The sequence below is a fragment of the Cupressus sempervirens genome, chromosome 5 (assembly GCF_028749045.1).
Source record: "Cupressus sempervirens isolate cs-2001-9-10 chromosome 5, ASM2874904v1, whole genome shotgun sequence".
Classification (NCBI taxonomy): Eukaryota; Viridiplantae; Streptophyta; class Pinopsida; order Cupressales; family Cupressaceae; genus Cupressus; species Cupressus sempervirens.
In genome coordinates this window covers 60,672,496-60,695,639 of record NC_143122.1, presented here as the reverse complement: position 1 = coordinate 60,695,639, position 23,144 = coordinate 60,672,496, and the positions used below count along the sequence as shown (strand labels likewise).

Below are 23,144 nucleotides of genomic sequence, written 5' to 3'. Positions count from 1 at the left end.
TCCTCAATAGATTGCTCATCCCCCTCTGTATCAATATGTTCCATTACACCATCTGGATGCTCCTTGTTTCACCAGCATTGGGTAACTATCTGTGAGTTAATTCATATAGAAAATGTCCTTTTAATCACATTCATAGCACTTTCTTCCTTGAAAATACTCTTTTGTATCCTGGATAATGATTTGGAAAAAATTCCCATGACCTATTTTTACATCAGACACTTCTGTATAGTGCTGAGATGGATGTTTATACAAACCAGCTTCCTTCTCCACATTATCCGGATCATCACCTCTATTTATTTTGAATCATATTTTATAAACATAAGTAGTGAGTAAGATCTAGAAATAATCCCCTTACTATGATGTTTGAGACTCTAAAATTTTAGAGTTCCATCAGACCGCACACTCTCTTACATACTACAATACATCTCCTTTAAGACCTTTCCATGAAAACCTCTCCTTGAGTTGTTTGTAAGTTTTGAGGAAGTCTGGGTGTCTAGCCAAGGGTGAGTCGTGTACCTTCTTCAAGATTTTCTGCTTCAGTTTGGATTCAGGCACTAAGTATATCCGATCCTTATAGTAAATGATTTAATTCACCACTTTGTACTGATCATCTTGAGTGTTGCCATCCATTAGCTCAAAGGCAAATGTATTTTTGGAATATTCCACCAACAATTTTTTTTTCTAGTCAGCTGAAATTTGAGTCAGTAAGCAGATAGCAGGTTTCTTGGACAAAGCATTTGCAACCACATTGTTCTTTCTCTTCACATATTCAATGTCAAAATTAAAAGCCTGAACCTTGCTTACCCATTTTTGTTGCCTCTCGTTCAAGTCTCGTTGCTCCAGAAAATATCTCAAGCTACTATGATTAGTACTCGAACAACAAACTTTGTACCCACTAGTTACTATCGGAACTTTGTTAGTGCATGAACGATGGCCAACATCTCTTTGTCATAAATGGAATATAGATGTTTTGCTCGTGTAAGTTTCCAACTCTCATAGGCGATGGGGTGTCAATCTTGCATCAGTACCGTGCCAATGCTTTCTCCAGATGCATCACACTCTGAAATGAATGGTTGAGTGAAGTCAAGTAAGGAAAGTACTGGACAAGTGCTCATTACTTCTTTCAACTTATCAAAAGTGCATTGCACCTTTTCATTCCACTTGAAGGAACCCTTTTGTCTCAGGTTTGTTAATGGTGTGTTGAGCTGAGAGAATCCTTTCACAAACCTTCAATAATAACTGTAAAGTCCAAAAAAAACCTCGCAACTCAAAAAGAGATTTTTGGGTGGGCCAATCAAGGATAGCCTGAATCTTCTCCTGATGAACTTGTACTCCATATCTATTGAAAACGTTCCCTAGGTACAATACTTCTGTCATACCGAATTCACACTTGGATCACTTGGTGAGCAAAGACTGATCCTTCATGATCCTTAGGACTTCATCCAGATGCTTCAGGGGTTTTTTCCATGTCTTGCTATAAATAAGGATATCATTAAAGAATACCAGTAAGTACTTACACAATTGTTTGTTGAAGATGTGATTCATGCATGACTGAAATATAGCGCATGCATTTGTTAATCTGACCAGCATGACCAGGAACTCATAATGCCCATGGTGACAATGAAAAGCCGTCTTCTGCACGTCTTCTTCCCTCATGCGGATCTAATGGTATCCAGAATGGAGATTTATTTTTGAAAAATAAACCGTGCCATGTAATTGATCGAGCAACTATCGATCCTTGGAATAGGATATCTATTTTTTTTCATCTTTCTGTTCAACAGACGGTAGTCCACACATATGCGCATCGTCCTATCCTTCCTTTTAATTAATACCACTGATGATGCAAAAGGGCTAGAATTGGGATGGATCCATCCTTTTTCAAGCAATTCTTAAATCGTCTTTTCGATCTCATCTATGGATTTCTTGGGATGGCGATAGAGTGTAGTTATGATTGGCTTGGCCCCTGCTTCCAACTCAATAGTATGTTCAAGCCCACAATGGGGAGGTATGCCTGGAGGAATGTCCATAAAAACTTCATCATTAGCACTCAAGATATTCTAAGGATAGTCATCCTGGGGAGGTGTCTCTTGTGCTTTTACGGGTTCTGCCGAAACAAAATAGTGTGCAACTCAAGCAATGTCATCATGCCAAAAGATTACCTCCATCTGATGTGTTAAAACTTCCTTTGGTCACTCATTAGCCATTCGGCAGAGAACAACCTTCTTCCTATCGACGACAAAAGTGAAGTCCATTCGTTTGAAGCTTTGAGTGTATTCATCAAGTGTCTCCATCAACTGTATGTCCAAAATAACATCCATATCATCTAGGTCCACTATGAAGAAATTCTTTGTCACTGTGTGGTTAGCCATGGTGATACTTAGTTGGGGAACAAGGTGTGTATAGGGCAGAAGTATCCCTCCAGCGACCTTGACCTAGACTCCTGCGTGTGTCTCAATAGGTAGACCTCTTTGTTTCACCAGAGATGAGTTTATGAAGTTTAGAGTAGCTTCGCTATCCAGAATTACCATGACCCTTTGTCCTTGAAGGGTTCCCTGTACAGGAAACATCGTGCACCTAGGGCTCTTGGCTAGGGTGATAGTTCCTCCGCGGCGTACCAATGCTAATATTCTTTCCATACGATTTAAACTAACCATTTTGGTGTCCTCGTGGGGTTGGTTGTCTTTGGAGGGTATATCACCTTGTTCATATTCATCATTGGACACTACTTCAATGTATTGAATTTTTCCTTTTCTCTAGCATCTGTGCCCAGTTTCCCACAGTCCTTTGTAGTTGAAACATAGTTTCTTCCTTTAGAGTTCCTGTTTGGTAGCTTCGTCCAATGACCGCTTTTTCGGTAGAGGTTTATTATCTTTGTCCCTTGGAAACACTGATGGTTTGGAATGTGAGTACCATCGAGAGGATGACGTCGATGATGATGACATATTGTGATATTGCTATCAAGATTTAACTGTGTGATTTTGAGTCAGACTCATTGATCCATGTTTCATGAGTAGTGATTCAACATGAATCCATCTCTCATGAGAATAAATGGAACACTTAGCACTCATTGGATCTAGGTGATGCTCACAGGGGTGAAGCACCAGGACTTCCCGGGAGGTCACCCATCCCAGTACTACTCTAGCCTGAGCGCGCTTAACTACGGAGTTTCCTCCATGGTTAAACCCAAAGCTTGCAACCTCCCAGGAAGTCCCGGTGCTTCACCCCTGTGAGCATCACCTAGATCCAATGAGTGCTAAGTGTTCCATTTATTCTCATGAGAGATGGATTCATGCTGAATCACTACTCATGAAACATGGGTCAATGAGTCTGACTCAAAATCACACAGTGAAATCTTGATAGCAATATCACAATTTGACTTGCTGTGGAAATTATCTCCTACTTATCAGATGATGCCATACTCCGAGCCTTCTTGGTGGCCTCGGACAGGGTGGCAGGATTGAACCCTTTTAATTAACCCTTCAGTGGTAGCAACCCAACTAGATGTAGCTAGCATTTGACAGATCGCATGCTCAAAAGATGAAGAGATGTCACTTTCACTCACCTTCAATTGGCTGGTCACATGATGCCTTTGTAACCCCTACCTCCTATGCAAGCTCTCTGTCTCACTAACTGCACTATGATAGGATTCCGAATTAGAACTACCCACCATAAGATCATTGCATGTGTGCTATTGACCTTGTACAACTCTGCATCTGAGAAACAACTACTATGTACCTTAATCAACTCCTCATTTGAAGAAATGAAAGCCCTTGCAATATCAATATCCGTGCATGTCTTAGCTTCCACTTCAAAAAATAGATCCTATAAACACTAATCCTGGGACCCATCCAAAACCTCCTCAGAGTCATCAGTTAATACATGGCAAGGGATATTGTAACCGGTGCAGCTCATGGCATCATCAAATGTATCATCAGATTTTTCCATACTATTTGTATCCACATCTCCTAATAAAGCCTCAACTGTTGACACGTGACTCTGCACACATGACTTAACATTAGCTTGTGAATCAACAATGCTAGAGCATGAACCCACATCTACTGACTCCGTTGTGTCACCCAAATCACCAACATCAAAGCTGGGGGCCTCCATACATGCATCAGTCCCACTTGAGGAACCAACTGCCTCCTACTCCGGAGCAACAATACTACGGCTCACATACAAATCTCCAATAATAATCCCCTCGAGAGAGTGTGAAGTATCAGTAGTAACAACTGCATCAATTATCTCTGCACGAACTGCAGCAACAGCTTTGGGAGCCTCAACCTGCTGAAGCTTAGTGTGGATATCCTCCGTTGCCATTGACACAACCATATGTCCCTGCGAAATAAGTCCATCATCAATACTACGGATAGGACTAACAGGTGCTGTACTAAATATAGGTACATCTGCATCATTGACACCTATCGGGGGAAACTCAAGCCTCCTTCTCGCCTACCTTCTATAGGTGGAAAGCATGTACCTCGCAGCTCTCTCAACCATCTCTAGATTTGACAAGCTCTCTGCCAACCTCTGTTGATGAAGCTTAAGTTTCTCCATAATCTCCCTCAAGACATTTAATTTCCTCCTATCTTCCTCACTACAACGCCAACTCCCAGAACTACTAGGCTTGCGATATTTGTCCATAGCTGGAAAAAGCTAGAGTGCTGATCACTGCGCAAATAACAATAGATCTGAGATAAAAAATATTTTCCTCCCCCACAGGATGGCAGGAAACCGCTTTGATACCAATGTAATAACCTTGTTTGTTTATAGCTAAATCAAGCATCAATTTCTTTCACATTTCAATGGTTTGACAGTTTGTCAAACACTTGGCAGGCTAACACAATACTTCTATAATGACAAATCTCTTGTGAAGTTTGAGTTAATTACATTTATATTTAGAACATATATACACAACTTTGTAAATGTCAAACACTTGGCAGGCTAACACAATACAACTATAATGACAAATCTCTGTGAAGTTTGAGTTAATTACATTTATATTTAGAACATATATACACAACTTTGTAAGCACAATTTTCAAGTGAATGCCTATGCTGAAACTAACACAGTTACGTAGAATAATAACCATCTTAATTCAATGCAAATCTGATTGCTTGCATGACAATTAACAATTGAAAATTGAAATTGCATACACTGAATGTATTTACAATGGAACTTGGATGATGGATGCAGGAAAAGAAAGGCCAAAAGATGCAACAATCTGCTCGGCAGTCCTGAACACTCCAACATTCCTTACAGCAGTCATTGACAACAACTTTTGGCAGCCATGTTAGGAAGGGTTAGTACTTGTGCTGCCTCCAATACTGATCGCAGCCTTTTCTAATAACTTCCTAGGCTCTTAGGGTCTGATTGCAGGCCCATTAAAATTCAATGCAGGCCCTGTACTATCCAACACAACCCTCTAACAAAATCACAAGCTTTCCCAGTCAAATGCAGGTCTGAAAATGGGCAAAGTCAATTCCTTTCAGCCGCCAAATATGCCAACCTTGGCAATGCAAATATGTACGGATCAAATCTTTCAAATAGAAGAATGAAGCACCAACAAGAAAAGACTCCAAATATCAATTCTCCAACAATTGCATTTCTCAACAAAAATAGTATGTCCTAGCCACAGTCAACCACAATAAAGAAGATGCTAACAAACTCACAGAAAACAATTCTCTTCTCAGCCACAGTGTGAAACAGTGGAGAAGTTAGGCAATTTTAGCTATACCTCAGCAACTAAATTGCAATGTGATTGCAAATGCAATTCTCAAATCTCAAAACCCTTATACTTCAGCAAGGGCACAAACTCAGAAGCTCCTCACAGGCAACAAAAGAAAATAATCAATTGAATGCTTTACTCATCAAATGGGCTTATATTTATAATCTTCCAATGGCACAAATTTTCCCAAATGAACTTCACTTAGGAAGCTTCCCACATACAACATAAAAATATAATAAAGTGCCATTATAAACTAATTTATTAATTGCTTTTGGCTCAGAAAATGACCTTTTCACTTAAAATTCTGACACATAAGGCCACTGGTTCTTGTTCCCATGATTTAAAACTTTTCATCTCGGTTCCAACAAGCTATGATACTGAGGTGACCAACAAAAATAGCAACCTTAGCGTATTTAAATGAATAATAATAATAATTCACCTTTCTTGCGAAAACAATTGACGAAGCATCAGAATCAAAATCTAACAACACCAAAGTGATCCTAATGATGAAAGATGAATGAACTTGGCAGGGTTACTATAAATAGGCGCTCCCTCCAAGATTCTTGGAGCTCAAATCGAAAGCCTAAAATAAAAATTGAGAGCATCCTTCAATTCCTCTTAACTCAACTGAGCTCATCAGAATCAACAGATTGACTTACCATAAATAGTGAGTCCCTTAAATGGAGCCAAAACACACCATAGGCTGCTGGAAAGCCTATAACCATACAACTGAAACCCTTAAATCCCACTGTAAGATCATGAGTGTCGCGATGGTGAACTGACCTAGCCAACTGCAAGAACCTGCTATAAAAATGGGGACATTACAAAGTCACTACTTATCATTGATTGTGCCTGATTCCTTGCAAGTTTTCTTAGCGGTGCTACGAGTTCGACAACCGTTGGTTCTGGTTTTGCTGCCATTCTATCAACCGAATGGGATCTTCTTCTCTTTTGTCTATAATTTCTCATTCACTGTCCCAGTGTCCACAAGCTAGAAGGATTGAAGCTTTGATACCATTGTGATGTTCACAAGTTTGGAAATGATTGTTGAAGTCTTGGCAAGGCGAGGTGTTTGGGTAGCCCTTAGTATCCGTATGGTAAAAGGGAGGCCGTACACATGCAAGGCAAAGGCCATACGATTGATAGAGGGTGACCGTATGGTATGGATAAGGTAGGCCGTACAAAGTTTGGGAAGGAGTATGGATGGTGGTGTGGTGGTATGGTTACTGTATGGTGGAGACAACAAATGGGTGATTGGTCGTACGGTAGGCCTAGATGGCCATATGGATGGAAGGTGGGTTCATTCATGCAACCAAAAACTTATAGATCCGCCTTCATGAAATTAAGGCAAACAAGAGATTGAACACAAATAATCCTTCAATTAATATTTGCTACAAGATGGTGCTCCGATTTGCCAGATCTGAGCCAAGAAGTACACAGACGAAATATTGTGAGGGTTGAATCCCACCGAAACCGCGCGATGTAATGTTTTCGTTATAAAATAAATCATTTATCAAACTATTGTTAATGGGCCGATTGATTTAATATATCTCGGATCCATTTTTATTTTGTTTTGTTTCTGTAGTTTGTGTCACCATCGGCTATCTTTGTACACCCTCAGAAAGTTTTCCCGATGGGTATTTAAGCACGGCTTGTAGGTAGTGTTTAGGGATTTTTTTTGGATTATTTATATGTACTGTGAATTCTTCTTGGAGTTCTAGATCGTTTGCCATTTTGGAAGTGAAAGATCTTCCCTATTTGGCTCGTGCGGTTTCGGTGGGATTCAACGCTCGCCCTATTCCATTGTTGCATGTATTACTTCGCTTGGATTTGGCAAATTGGAGCACCATCTTTCGACATATATTGAAGGAATTATTTGTATTCAAGTTTCTAATCTTGTATCTGATCTACTTGTGTTTTGTATGAATGAATTTGCATTCATTGTTGTACCATGTGGCATCTGAACATTTCCGTACGGCTCCCTCTTTTCCGTATGGCCTTCACTCTCCCACACATCTTCCACCACACCCCCATACATTCCTTGCTTCCTCCATCCACTCACTGTATGATCTGTTGTATGGCCTACTTGGCCATCAACCCATACACCATCATTTTGGCTACGCTTGACCACAGTATGGCTTGAAGTTTTTCCCTACGTACGACCTCATTAAACATAGCGTACGACCAACCTCCCACATACACTGTACGACCTAATTAGGCCCTCCACCGTACGACCACACACCACTCAACATCCTCCTCCCTCACCGTACATCAGTCCAGTCATATTGTACGACCCTATTTTGCATCGTAAGGTCCCTTCTAGTTGCATTTTACAATCACGTACAGTAGCTCTTGCGTTCAGATACTAGCGTACAGACATCACTATAAACAAGTTGAATAGTTTCCTTGTAGGGTTGTTAGGAAGGACAATAGAACATCACAATGGTATCAGAGCGCTTTGATCTTGCCAGCTTGTGAACAGTGAATGAGAGTTTATAGCCGGAAGAGACAAAGAACCCATTTCGTTGATAGAATGGTTGCTGAATTGGAACCAACAGTTGCTGAACTCGTGGCACTACTGATAGAACTTGCAAAGAATCAGGCATAGATTACTGCTACTCAGCGACTCATGGAAGAGACGCTCACGAAGTTGGTAGACAATAAAATATCTAGAGAGCAAAATGGTCACAGTATGGACTCAGTGTCGGGTAAAACAAACCCTCATCCAGCATGCTCTCGACCTTCCATGTCGTCTTTTGAGACACAACCCAGAGGGAAGCAACCGACCTTTGAAGAAATGCAAGAATAGTTGAGAGAAGACTAGAAAAATGTGAATTTTGAGCAAGATATATCCTACAAAGATTATGCAAATCTAAGAATGAGATACTCGGGAGGCAGAAATAGAGAATATTTTAATGATGATCTTAGGAGGAAGTTGAGTAAAGTAAATTTGTCTCCATTTGACGGATCTGGATCCATATCTACGCAAGTGTGGGTAATGAAGGCCGATACTTCCAACTAAATCCTATGCCTGAAGAAGAAGCAATCAAATTTGTAGCGCTGCACTTGGAGGGAGTTGCGCATAAATGGTGGCATCACGACACCATCACACTGGGGCATGATCAAATAAATACTTACGCGGAATTCACTGAGAGATTGATAGATCGATTTGATGGTAAAGATCCAAAACTCAAAGATTTGGCACAACTAAGGCAAACTGGATCAGTCGATTAGTACATTTCGGAATTTCAAAAACTCTCTATTTTGGTCACAGACATTTTTGAAAGAAGATAGATAGTGGTCTTCATGGACAGACTGACAAAACCACTGAAAGGCTGGGTAAAGGGGTTCAATCCTGCCACTCTGTTGGAGGCCACAAACCTTCCACCACTCAATCAAGAAGGAAAGCTCATATTGGAACTAGCCGAGATCATTGAAGTATGTGAGAAGACTATGCGGAACAGCACGGTGAAGGAATATTTGGTGCATTGGAAACATCTGCCATTGGACGACGCGACATGGGAGGGTGAGCACATATTCCAACACTTGACATTGCAATTGCTTGAGTACAAGCAAAATTTGGGATGGGAGGACTGTAATGTTTCCGTTATAAAATAACTCATTTATCAAACTATTGTTAAAGGGCCGATGGATTTAATATATCTTGGACCCATTTTCATTTTGTTTTGTTTTCTGTAGTTTGTGTCGCTGTCAACTATCTTTGTACACCCTCAGAAAGTTTTCCCAATGGGTATTTAAGCACGGCTTGTAGGTAGTGTTTAGGGATGCTTTTTTGGATTATTTATATGTACTACGAATTCTTGTTGGAGTTCTGGATTGTTCACCATTTCGGAAGTGAAAGATCTTCCCTATTTGGCTTGTGCAGTTTCGGTGGGATTCAACCCTCACCCTATTCTGTTGTTGCATGTAATACTTCATTCAGATCTAGCAAATTGGAACACCATCTTTCGGCATATATTGAAGGAATTATTCGTATTCAAGTTTCTAATCTTGTATCCGATCTACTTGTGTTTTGTATGAATGAATTTGCATTCATTGTTGTACCGTATGGCATCTAGACATTTCCGCATGGCTCCCTCTTTGTTTTACGGCCTTCTCTCTCCCACACATCTTCCACCACACCCTCGTACCTTCCTTGCTTCCTCCATCCACTCACCGTACGGCCTACCTGGCCATCACCCCATATGCCATCATTCCAGCTATGCTTGACCACCGTACAGCTTGAAGTTTTCCTCTACGTATGGTCTCATTAAACATAGCGTACGACTAACTTCCCATAGACACTGTACAACCTAGTTAGGCCCTACACTGTATGACCACTTCTAGTTGCATTTTACGATCATGTACAATAGCTCTTGCCATCAGATACTGGCATACGGACATCACTGGCAACAAGTTGAATTGTTTCCTTGTAGGGTTGCTAGGAAGGACAATAGAACATCACACACGAGCTAGATAGGGAAGATCTTTCACTTCCGAAATGGTGAACAACAAAGAATTCTAACGGGAATTCGGAGTACAAAGAAAATAATCAAATTGCATACAATGCTTAAATACCCATCGGGGAAACCTTTTTGAGGGTCTACAAAGATAGCTGGCGACAACATCTACCTAGGGAAACAAAATAAAAATTGGTCTGAGATATACTAAATCAATCGGCCAATTAACAATTTTTGATTAATAATTTATTTTATGACGGGAACATTACAGTTCAGTACTGTAAGAAAGCTTGTAGTAGGAAGATTTTTATTTGCTTTTTCCTAGATATTTTCTACAATGTTTTCAGTATTTTGACTGTGCTCCCTTTCTATTAAAAGTTTTCTCTAGGGTCTATCTTAATTTTCTACTGTAGTTATTATTTAATGATTAATCAGATTATTAGTGTTTTTGCCTGTTTTGCAAAATGTTTCAAAATTTTATTTAATAAATAATGTTAATACCATTTAGTCATATCTGTTATTTTGTTTTCCTTTGTGAATTTATTGTTACAAACAGCCTTGATTGTTCAACTCACACTGCACATTCAATCGTCTTGTTTCTCTTAATGCAGAAGTTACAGCTCTTTTTACATATTGAGTTTGCAGAAGACAGAAGTTACTGATTTTGTTATTTTTCAGGGAACATGCATGATATTCAGGTGGAACTGGAAGGAATAGGCGGTGGGGGTCTGATCTATTTAGAGGTTTGAATCTTTATACTTTTGCATTTCTTGTATGCCAGGTACCAATCCAAACAGTACTTAACAGTTGAACAGAAATGATTAAAGCTGAATCTAATTGTCATCTATATTTTTTCAGGGGGGAATAGATTGTAAGTTAAGCTTCTTTTTTTTTTTTATCCCACCATGATTTCTATGTACACTGATGTGTTTTGTATTCGTATTAAGCTTGATGATAAATTATTTTTCCCCTGGAAGTTGATTAAAATCTATGTTTTCTTGATAATGTCCAAATATCTTCCATGGTTTTACTTATACCACTTTAATTTTGCAACAGTGTTTCTTTCTATTAAGACATCTTATAGTCTTGTTTTCATGGAAGGAATGATTTAATTTTTCATATACAAATAGACGTGTGTATGTTAATTATAACCATACCTACATTTGTGTGAGTGTATGTACATGTGTATATGTACATGCACACACACATGCCCAGCTAGATTTGGATTGTCTTTTTTTCCCTCCATAAGATGTTTCTAATGGTTAAATATTATCAAAGTTATAAAGAAACTGTGAACAAGCTGCAATTTCTGTTTACCTCACTTAGTCATTGATCTGTCCATGGTTTTGAGGTTTTTTCCTTCCGATTTGGATAGTTTACTGAACCCTTAATTTTATTGCAGATCAAATTTAAAGATTTTCAAGAAATAAATGCAGAAAAGAGTGGATGGAAAATACCTTTTCTTTCAGATATTGAATTGGCTAAAGGCTTAGAATCTGCCTTTAAAACGGTTTTTGGAAGTGAAAGTGTTAAAGTTCGTGATTTTGTACTTTCTTCTTTTGGGAAAATAGAACCACTCCTTGACATTGGTAAAGTGGAGAAAAATCAAAATTTAGAGGGTAGCATGCAGAACACAGAGTCCTCTGAAAGCATGTCAACTGAATTATTCCTTAATGGGAAGACAGAGATAAATAATGAATATGAAATAGAAAGACTTGACACTTTCTCACAATCAGTTGGAGATGCAGGGTTTCCAAGCCAAAAAGAATCTTCTGAAGGAAAATGTAGTTATGGTAATAAAGGAAAAATGGAACTGACAGATAGTAATAAAAGCTCAGAGTTTGTTTTTTGGAAAAATTTGTCGGATAGCATCAATCAAGCTGCTGAAACGGTCGGAATAAACAAAGTTGGGTTTTCTTCTATTGAGAATGTTATGTGGAATGGAAATGAAATTATTAAGAATTTAGGTTTCCAATCACAAACCGAAGCAGATGAACAATATGTCGAAAGTGGGCTTGCTACCCCAAAACTAACAATAGACGATAATGAGCCTACTACATGTGCTGAAGCTCACGAGCCACAATTTAAATTCATAGATGTTAAGAAGGCATCACATGATATTTTAGGACAGACAGAGAGCATTCTTGGTTCTTTGATGATGCTTACTACATCTCTAACAGGCCATAAAGGGAACGGCAAAAAGCAAGAGGGTAGAGAAAGGACTTCTTTAGGAGTGGAAATATTTTCAGAATCACCTAGTTCAAGCAAGAATGCACTGGATTCAGAAACAGCATCTCTAACAAATAGAAAACAGGAGGAAATGAAAAGAATGTTTGCAACAGCTGAAAGTGCCATGGAGGCTTGGACCATGCTAGCCAGTGCACTTGGGCACACAAGTTTTATCAAATCAGAATTTGAGAAACTATGTTTCCTTGACAATCCAAGAACTGATACACAGGCAAGAAGCATTGTGCTGACCATCCAGATGTAACTCTTATCATTCAATTAGTTTGATTGTGTTGATTGTTATGGATGGAGTCTCAAATCTTTATGAATCTGGCACCTTCTGTTTTGACATCATAAGAGATTATATTACCTGGATTGTGTATTTTACTTTCAAATCGTTGCAGGTAGCTATCTGGAGGGATACTTCACAGAAAAGGCTGGTCATTGCTTTCAGGGGTACAGAACAAGTATGGGATCTCTTATTGACACCATCTAAAATAACTACTACTCTACTGCATTTTTGTTGTAGGGTTGAATTTGTACAACTTAAGACAAATGTAAAAGAATGTAACTAGATTTCAGTACTTAGTAGAATGGGCAATTTTAATGCAGTTTTTTTCTTTTGTTGCAGTTTGCATATATTAATAATTTACTTGTCTGTGATTCCAGACAAGATGGAAGGACCTAATGACTGATTTGATGTTAGCACCTACTGGGTAATATGGTCTATCCACCACATGATATAGAACCTATATTGGCACCTTTTTATCATCCGTTACTATAATATTTTTTATAATTATGTACTTCTTGGTACAATTGTGGACCTGTATGCTGCACATATGCAGAGTTTATTAGATTACCTACTTCTAGTGTTTTGGATTTTATTTCCATCAAAGTTGATTTGGATATAAGTTGGTAAGCATTGTATCAAAGTTCAAATTAGTTTTTCTTCATTTTTCTAAATCAATGTATTATTTAAAAGGGAAACCTGACCAAGTGTTTTTTGATGATGCTTTTATGCTACATCGAATTCTGATCGTTATACCCTTCTTTTTTGTACTGTCATTAGTTTAGAGATGGAATTTATCTCTGTGCTGGTACCATGCATTTTGCCCTACATGGTGTTCACAACTATCTAGAAAGTGAAATAATAGCAATATTAAGCGCCAGATAGAGTAAATTATTTAATATCTATGAATGTAAGGAACAATCAATAGGGTTAGTCTTTTAAATCACTCCTTTTAGTGTGACACAAGCAATACAAATGTGTGGTAGAACCACTCTTAAAATTAGAAGGGTAAGTTTCTTGTAAAATAAATATCTGGGGAAGTTTGTACAATATGTACTTTGAATTCAAACTTCATAGTATGAGACATGATAATTCTAGTCTTTGAAAGTGTTTATGGGTGCTTTAGATGTTATTGACCAAAATCCTTTTAGCATCAGTGTTTCAGATTACACTCCATGATCTATCGTCACACTCCATTATCTTTAGAACCATTACAATGCTTATTGGTGTGGTTATTTCTCATGTTTAATAAATGTATAAATTTGGGAGAGTTAACAAACACTTCCATGGAAGGCTAAAGATTTTTGTGCTTTTTGAATAAAAATAAATTCTACAGTGACATGCTTACATTATTCCATTAAAATAAAAGTCAAGTACTGAAAGAACAAAAAAGGATTGGACAGGTTAAATACAAAGATATAGACACCTTGATAAATTATGTTTAAGGATTGGTACAAAACTACGACCTTTAACATCAAGCAGACTAGCAAACAATTTAGTCCATTTCAATGTACATAACAAAACCTCTTAATAGAAATTTAGGGGCAAGATAGGCATAGTAAATTCTATTGAATGAATCGCAAATTTTGATTAAAAAAAAGTGCAATTAAGAAACAATTTTGGTAAAAAGAAAGCATAAAAATTGCGATGTCATCTATCTATATTTTTCATTATATTTAGAACAAAAGAACAGTGAGCTACATAAAACAGAGCAAACCTTAAAAATTACATTGGTGCTACTTCTTATTAATAAAATTTGCTCGAATACATCAATTGAGGAATAATAATATCTTCGAGAATAATAGTTGTGTGGAATTATTTAGAAACCAAGCGCTTGATAGAATATCTTTCCCCAAATCAGCCTTGATGGTACTGTGTAATGCTATTCTGTTTACCGTCAGTTTGCTAATTACAGCAAAAATACTTATAGTTCTTTGCAATCCCTTAGTAAGATTGCTCATGTTCTTACATCTGGATCCGAGAGCTTTCATCTCTAAATTGATAGGTAAGATTCTCTTGTTGTAGCCACCAACTCCAAGGACTGAAAATATGTGAAATAAGCACAAAATGAATTCCTCAATGTTTCTTGGTGTGCTCCAAACACTAAGCACCCAGCCTTAGGGTCAAAAGGTAAATATTATTTTGATCTGATAATACTGTATTGCTAAATGATGAAGTAATTTGCAATCCCTTAGTAAGATAGCTCATGTTCTTACATCTGGATCCAAGAGTTTTCATCTCTAAATTGGTAGGTGAGATTTTCTTGTTGTAGCCACCAACTCCAAGGACTGAAAATATGTGAAATGAGCATAAAATGAATTTCTCAATGTTTCTTGGTGTGCTTCAAGTCCAAACCCTAAGCACCCCGCCTTAGGGTGAAAAAGTAAAGATTATTTTGATCTTATAACACTATATTACTAAATGATGAAGTAACACAACATATGTAATGCCATTAGATTATCAAGTTGCTAATAAACCATGACTTCTCATCAATATATCAATTGTAACTTGAGAATGCATACCTAAAATACCTGAGTTGAAGCATTATGAACCAAGTATTGACTTGGGTCCCAAAAAAGAATTTGCTCCGCACGGTCTTTTTTTCCCATACCTCCAAAAAACCCTTAGAAATAGGAACATATGTTCCCTAAGCCATTTGGAATAGACAGGTATATTTTAATATTTCAAGGGATTGGACAATGTCAACATTTCATAGGTTTCCTCCTAGGCTAAATATGCCATGAGGAGACTAATGATTAGATTTTTTGAAAATAGAAACAGATAAAAGGACATCATATGATGAAAGGACATCATAATTTATTGAAGCGTGTGTACTGTGCCAAGATTATCTCGCCATTAAGGCTCGAATATTTAGTAGTACTTTCTGGGTATGCAAATTGTTTTAAAACCTAGTTGGAGCTTTATTTTGTTCTAGTCTACAAAATCAAAGGTAAAGTGGTGGATAGAGAAAGGGAAGTGTTTATGGTTTTCAGCTGTTTGTAGGTGAGGGTCGTAAGCCTTTCTTTCTGCTCTTTTCATGTTATTTCTCTTCAAGAAGGAAGAACTTGGGAAGTGTTTGTCCTTGTTGTAAGTATGAAGTCTGTTATGCATTTCTTTGGGAGTACTTCCAATTTAGAATGCCGAAAACTTGTAGTTTCTGAAACAAATCTAATGGGGGTCGAAGTGGAAAAATTGCAAGAGAAGTTTTTAGAACAAGCAGAGATTAAGGGATGTCTTGAAACCTTGACCAACGGGCTCCTTGAAGCTTTTGCCTTTCCTCACACCTTGCCAAACCTAGAATTACTCCAGTATTATCTCAACCATTACGATGTCAAGTCCAAAAGTATACTAAGGAACAACGGTGATACCCTTCTATCAATTTCTAGGGAGACTATCACATCAATCTTAAAATTACTTGAGTCATCCTTTACTAGTTTTAGACCTATTCAATCCTTGGTTCAATTTCGAGAGGACTCTCAAAAGAATCGTAATTAGATAGCCAAAAAGTGGATTGAAACCTTCTATAGAGGAGGTTCAAGGCTCCCAAAGGTGTTAACTAAAGATCATATGAAGCCTCGCATACATGACCCGGTAGTTTTGTTGCACAGAGCTAAAGGTTCAGCTGATGTTCTTCTTTTTGAAGAATGGATGTTTCACTACATAGATATCATTTTGACTGGTAAACAATTCCTTGATTGGGCTGAATTGATAGCTAGTTCATTGAGGAATCAACTCAAACATTCACAAGCTACCAGCCAAGAATTCTACATGTCCTATTTAACCTATTGTCTTGCATGCATGTTTAATGAAACTGCAATTCCTAATGAACCATGGACCAAAGATATTATAGTGTACCAATATTGTCCTCTGCTAAGAGAGGATAGTGTTGGTGAATTTTCGAAAAGTACATGGTGTTTTCTTAGAAAAGTCGTACCTCAACCTCACTGAACCCCGATGCAAAGGATGTCTGTAGAAGCCCAAAATTTGGTTCAAAGCTATGGAAGCTTATACATACAGTTCCTCAGGTTTACTTACATAAGAATAGGAGGGTTTGAGGAAGAACCACTTTGGTTGCCAAGGTATGCACTGTACTGTTTTGTTCTTGTCGAAGTTTTAGACAATTTTTTTCTGTGATCAAGGACAATCTCCATGAAGGAAAATGGGAATCCCTTTTCCCCATTAAACTAGGTTCCCTGGCTTGTAACAGTATGATTAATGTCTCAGCGATTGGGAGTGATTTGCTGAATTTAAATTTAGGGTTCTATCATGAAAGGAGGAGTTTTGATAATAAGAACTTTGGAAAACTAGTGCTTGGCCTGGGAGACTGAATGCAATTGCTGCCTCATATTGAAGACCTATGGGAAGATTGCAATAATGAACACAAGGTCATGAAAAGGGATCACTCAAGGCTAACTATTCCCCAAATTAAAGAACTGTAGTTGAAATTCAATGTAGAACTCGTTGAAGATGGTTCAGATATTATTGAACTAGGATATATAGAAACAAGTGAACAAGCCCTCCCTGAAATTGATTGGAGTTGAGATGAAGAAGATGATATAAATCTTAGGTCAAGGTTCATACTGGAATGTATTGACAATTGATTGCAAGAGAAGAAGCACAAATTGGCCTGCTCAATGCAGATGGGAAAAGCTAAAGGGGGTGTTTCTTTATGACAATCCTCACCTTTTGATGTCCACCTTTTGTCGAATGATGTAGGTACCATTCCCTTAATCAAGAAGAAAAAGGTGGTGGCCTTGCTTAAACGAGAAACCAAGGCGCCACCAATCCATTCGACGAATCCTACAATGAGGTCCAAAACTAAGTCCGCGACACCGGTTCAAATAGTGGTTCAAGAGCTCGAATTCATGGATTTGGAACTAGAAAAAGAAGACAACCTTGCACTAATTGAAAATCAAGGGATGGACATAGGAGTGTTTGACAATATAAATGTAATACATCAAGGCTTCATGACTCCTACTAAACAAGACGAAGGGACAACAGCCGCAAGTGCTATTCCCCCTTGGCTATCTAGATCAATAAACAGAAAGCGTAACCTGAGACTTGTCTCTTTCCCAGTAAAGGACATAATTACTAAGTATGCCACTTGCACTCCTAAAGCCATAAAGGTGAAGAATAATGCTTGCTTGACCAAAGACCCTACTATAGAGAAGGTGATTGCGGAGATAGCCACTTATAAACATAAAGGTGTGCATGAGATGGAGGCTGAAGTTTTTGAGATTACGCAAACGGAATTGCGAGTTTTGAGTCGGGATACTAGTAATCATTTATTTAAGTTCTTAGCCAATCACATGTTGAACCAATATGAGAAGGATGGCCAGGAAAAGAGGGAACTGAAATGGTTAGTTGTCACTATGGCTGAGTACATTGATTCCTTGATGAATGTTGGGGCACTTCCCTTGATCCAGGCTTCACAATCATTCGATCCTAACTCCTCTGACAACCAAAACCTGTTAAAGCAAATACAAAGGGGAAAACTCTTCTTGGAAGCGATGAACACCTGGATAGGAGCTGGCATAGAAGAAGGAAATAGGTTTATCCAAGAAGTCACTGCTACCTATGTAGAAGGAGAGAAGCTGCTTGGAGAGATCCAAACCCTCATACTATTGTGGGAAGCTGATGAAGCTAGAGGCTGGGCAATAGTTTTTCAAGTGCAAGAAATTGAAAAGTAGGAAGTGATTAAGATCCTTGCTGAAAATCATATGAAAACCATGGATCCTTGCATGCTTTATGTATTGAAAAGCAATATGAATTGGAAGAATTCCTTGTTGAAAGCTGCCATAAAGAGGTACGAGCAATTGAGAATGAAATAAAGGAAATGCACAAAGAAGTTCTGAAAGACATGTAGGTAATAAACTCCACCAACATACTACAGCTTGTGGAGGGCAACGCTGATTCAGAGGGTTTGATGAAAAGTTTCCAAGATGCTATGACTGAGATTAAAGACGACGATAATCCTACACCACAAGGCTTTACCACAATGGCTAATGTCAAATCTTTGTTGTACTTGAACCGGGAACACTTGCCTAGACAAAGCAAGAGGATCAAAGAGCTCAAATGGAAAAAGGATGCTTGTAGAGAAAAATTGCCAAGTTTGAGTTGTTACTTAATTTTAACCAAAGTAACAAGAATCAGAATCAACAAGGCCGAATCAAACCATGAATCGGCAATGAATTGGCAAATTTGAAAAAACCCTTGAAATTTAGAGATTTTAACAATTTAAAACTTATTTCATGCACCCTTTATTGAATATAACTTAAACACACTATAACATCATCAAATAGAAGTTAAAACTTAACATACATAAACATGGAACATAAAATCCATCACATAGGTAACTATGTTATCTAAAATGTAAATTGTAGGCTAGCTGAAGTAAATAGAAATCAAATGATCATAATGATTTAAATCATAAAATGTATGTAAGATGATCCATAAGACATCAAATCATAATTGTATGTAAGAATCTAAGATGAAGATCCATGAAAGTTTGAAACATATGTCTATCAATGATTCAGTATCAATATCTATAAACAAAATATAAAAACAAGGCTCCAGCTCAAGCCTCAGACACAGTCATGATCATCATCCTCAACATCATCCTGAAGCCCGGCTGCAGCCTGCCTCTGAGTATCTAGTCTGCCTAGTAGCAAGGCGTCTAATGTAGGTCCTAGAGGACTGCCGAGCCATATCTCCCACATGTAAAATGGGCTCATGAACGTCGCTAGGGCCTGTCCCTGTGCTGCATGTGTGCATTTACCAATGCCTGAAGAACGTGCTCTAGCTGCCTTAGTCTCTATATCCACCTGGTAAACCCACACACGATCTTCCTCAGTGAAGACTGGCTTCACAACCTCTGTAAGCCACTCTGTTTTGGATCAATCTCCTCCAGAATGATCGGAGAGGAGTCAGTGCCCAAAATCTGTTTGATCCTAAGACGGAGGTTGTAATGAACAAAGACAATATCATTCAACTTTTGCACTGTCAACCTGTTTCTCCTCTTCGAATGGATGTGCTCGAACATGGACCAACTGCGCTCACATCAAGAAGCACTACCTGGCTGACTCAGAATACGGATGGCAATTTTTTGAAGTTTTGGGGTTGTGGCCCCAAACATTTGCCACCGTCTATCTGCAATAAGGGAAAAATTGAAAATAGAAACAATTAGTCTCATTTACAAATTACAAGTTAACTCTAAAATTACATAATCAACTTTAAGTTTAGAATCTAGATTCATGAACATCGAATATATTATTTAATTTTTACCTAGCTGTAGTGTTGTCTAAGCATTTATGGCCATCTTGCCAGAGAAAAGTGGCCCCTCTTTATTGTTGAACTGGTCTAGCTCAACAATCGCAGCAGCGCTATCTTCATCGCTACTCAACCTCTGAATCACTGTGTATAAGCCAGTGAGCACCTTCGCATTCGCCTTGAACTCAGGACGGAAACGATATGTCGGATTCAAAAAGTAAGTTGCTGCATGGATGGGTCGATTGAGCTGATTCTGCCATCTGCTATCGATGATGTCCCAAATAGGGCCATACCTCTCCTGCACTCCTGCATATTGGGCTCTGATGGCCTCCTTGGCCCTATCCATGCCCTCATATGTCATGTCCCCATTTTGGTGGCAATTTGATTTAATTAATTTAATTAATTAGGTTGTCCAAAATAATGAATATTTTATGAGGATGACTAATTAATTATTTTAATTAAATAAATAAGTGGTATTAAGTTAATTACTTATAAAGTTATCAAATAAATAAATATTAAAAGGTAACTTTATATTTAATTAATCTAATAAAGTGACTTGAATTATAAAATATTTTATAAAGTCACTAATAGATAAAATAAAATAATGTTCTAGAAGCTTCTGGAGAAAGTGGAAAAAAAGAATAAATAGGCACCCCGGGGCTTCATTCTAATCATCCCGATTTGTTGTTGTTGATGTTGATGTTTGTTGATGTGCATTGTGGAGCCTAGGGTTTCTGCAATAGTCACAACTGGCCATTGAAAACGAAAACTCTCAATTGGTACGCAATTTTGAGGGTGTGAAATATCACTTGAATTATTGCAGTTGGGAGGAAGATACTTCAGTCTTCTATTTGTGCTACATTGAGAAAAAATATTTGTGGCCATTGAGAATGAAAACTCTCAATTGGTATGCGATTTTGAGGGTGTGAAATATCACTTGAATTATTGCAACTGGGAGGAAGATACTTCAGTCTTCTATTTGTGCTACATTGAGAAAAAATATTTCAGTTCGAAAAAGCAGGCCGAAAAAGAGTTCGAAAAAGCAGGTCGAAAAAGCAGTTGAAAAAAGCAAGCCGAAAAAGCAGTTCGAAAAAGCAGGCCGAAAAAGCAGTTCGAAAAAGCAGGCCGAAAAAGCAGTCGGAAAAAAGCAGGCCAGAAAAGCAGGCCGAAAAAAAGCAGGTCGAAAAAGCAAAACCGAAAAAGCAGGTCCGAAAAAGCAATCCAAAAAGGGCAATCCGAAAAAGCAAATTCGGAAAAGCCAAGAAAATTATTACAGCCATCTACAATTAGGGGCGGCAGCTAGAGAGGCACGACTTGGGCACTTGAAGAGGTTATTTTCTGTTCAGTGGTATTGCAATACATCTATTCTCTAAGGCGACTTCATATGCCAGGTCTGATGTGTATTTTCATAGTTGCCTTTCACTATAGAGTGTTGTTGTAATTGTCATTTCGTATTAGACCTATCATTCATTTTTACATTCCTCACAATGGTATCAGCAATCCATGGCTTTAGTTGTATTTAATCATGCATGTGATTAACGTACTGCTGTAGGGAAGTATTGAAGTTAAATATTTAGTGTTGCATTAGTTTTCATTGGCAGCTGTAGGTGCATATTACTTTACCAGCAATCATCATATTTTGATATCTTTGTAAATGCCAAGAGTCTTGGTTAACTTAGTATGAATATTGTATTGGACACTAATCCTCAATTAAGGAGATACAATTGCTGGTCATTAATAGTTGTCTTTGAGCGTTAATATATCATTTCTTATCAGCCAGTTAGCTTGCATACCAACTGTTTGTTAAAATACCAGTTGGTTGTAGGTGATCATTTTCATGATTAGAACTCATATATGCATTCACTATTGCCAAAATTAGTTGCATATTTATGTTAGGTCATTGTTTAAACAATTTGGAGTCTTTTGTAAGCATTCTCTTTGAGGCAAATTCAAACAAGAATCACTGCAGCAATCTGAAAAGTTATATCAGTCAGAGGACCCTTGCTTGCAAAGTGTTTGACGAAATGTCAAACAACTGAAGTATAAAGATTTTTGGTGTTGGAAGAAGTTATAATCTATTAGGGTTATTTCATCATAAATGTAGCCCATAGAGGGCTTCTCCCCATCAGCAGTTCGTAGCAAAGCTACAAGGGGCTTAGTGACCTACATATAAAGTAAAACAAAAAATTTGAGTCAAAACTTAAATATAAAATAATATAACTTAAAAGTAAAAGTAAAATACTAAATGTTAAATTGCAATAAATTTACCTGCAGGATTTTTCTAGCGGGTTTCCAAAAACCATCCTCATCAAATATGCAATCCGCCACATCTATCCCTGCAGTGGTCGTAGCATAGGAAGAGGAAATCCACTCCCGCCCAACAAACATGCTCCTCAATTCTTTCCTTGATGTCAACAAGGATTGCAGGGTGATGAAATTCGAGGCAAACCTTGTGATACCTGGGCGAGCTGACTCCTTGCCTTCTGTGTACTTCCTCATTGTGCTAAGGACAAATGAATGATTATAAATGAATTTGCATATGTTTTTTGCCCTTTCCACACATGACTTGACAAACTCAAGTTTGCCAATTTCCTCCAACATGAGATCAATGCAGTGTGCCGCACAAGGGGACCAAAATATGGTGGGGTGCCTCTCCATCAAAAGTTTACCTACAACAATTTTAAGTCAATTACAAATTCAAATTTCAAAATTCAAATAAATTTAGTTTCAAAACTTGAAAAGTTAAAAGTTTACTTGCAACAACATAACTTGCTGCATTATCTGTCACCACCTGGATTACATTTTGTTCTCCCACCTCTGCTATGACTTCCTCAATAGCCTCACATAAGTATGTGACATTTTTTACATGTGCGGAAGCATCGATGGATTTGATGAACATGGTATATCGTACAAGTATCAAAACAACGAATAAGATTATTAAAATTTAAATGGATCATCAACAAATTAGCATTCAACAAATCAAAATTTACAATTATGTATGTAGGAAAGTAGAATGATCAATCACCTCCACAGGATACAAGAAAATTGAGGAGTGTTCTATTCCTCCTATCTGTCCAACCATCAGTCATGATGGTGCAACCCTTTGCAATCCACTCCTTTCGGTTCTCCTCGAGCTCAGCCCTCATGTCCTCTACCATCTCATCCAAGAGGT

General features: G+C 37.9%; 1 protein-coding gene across 3 annotated transcripts in view; it reads left to right on the top strand.

Moving 5' to 3' along the window:
* Window positions 1-23,144, top strand: part of LOC149554544 (putative triglyceride lipase) — a 329,392-nt gene that overhangs the window by 156,860 nt on the left and 149,388 nt on the right. For all 3 annotated transcript variants that reach the window (XR_016364383.1, XM_089828589.1, XM_089828587.1), the window contains exons 7-10: window positions 10,867-10,931; window positions 11,591-12,646; window positions 12,819-12,881; window positions 13,084-13,130. Coding sequence is in view for 2 of the 3 variants with exons in the window: in XM_089828589.1 (XP_089684715.1) it covers window positions 10,867-10,931; window positions 11,591-12,646; window positions 12,819-12,881; window positions 13,084-13,130 (1,231 nt within the window). In the remaining variant the exon portion in view is untranslated. The remainder of the gene's footprint in view (window positions 1-10,866; window positions 10,932-11,590; window positions 12,647-12,818; window positions 12,882-13,083; window positions 13,131-23,144) is intronic.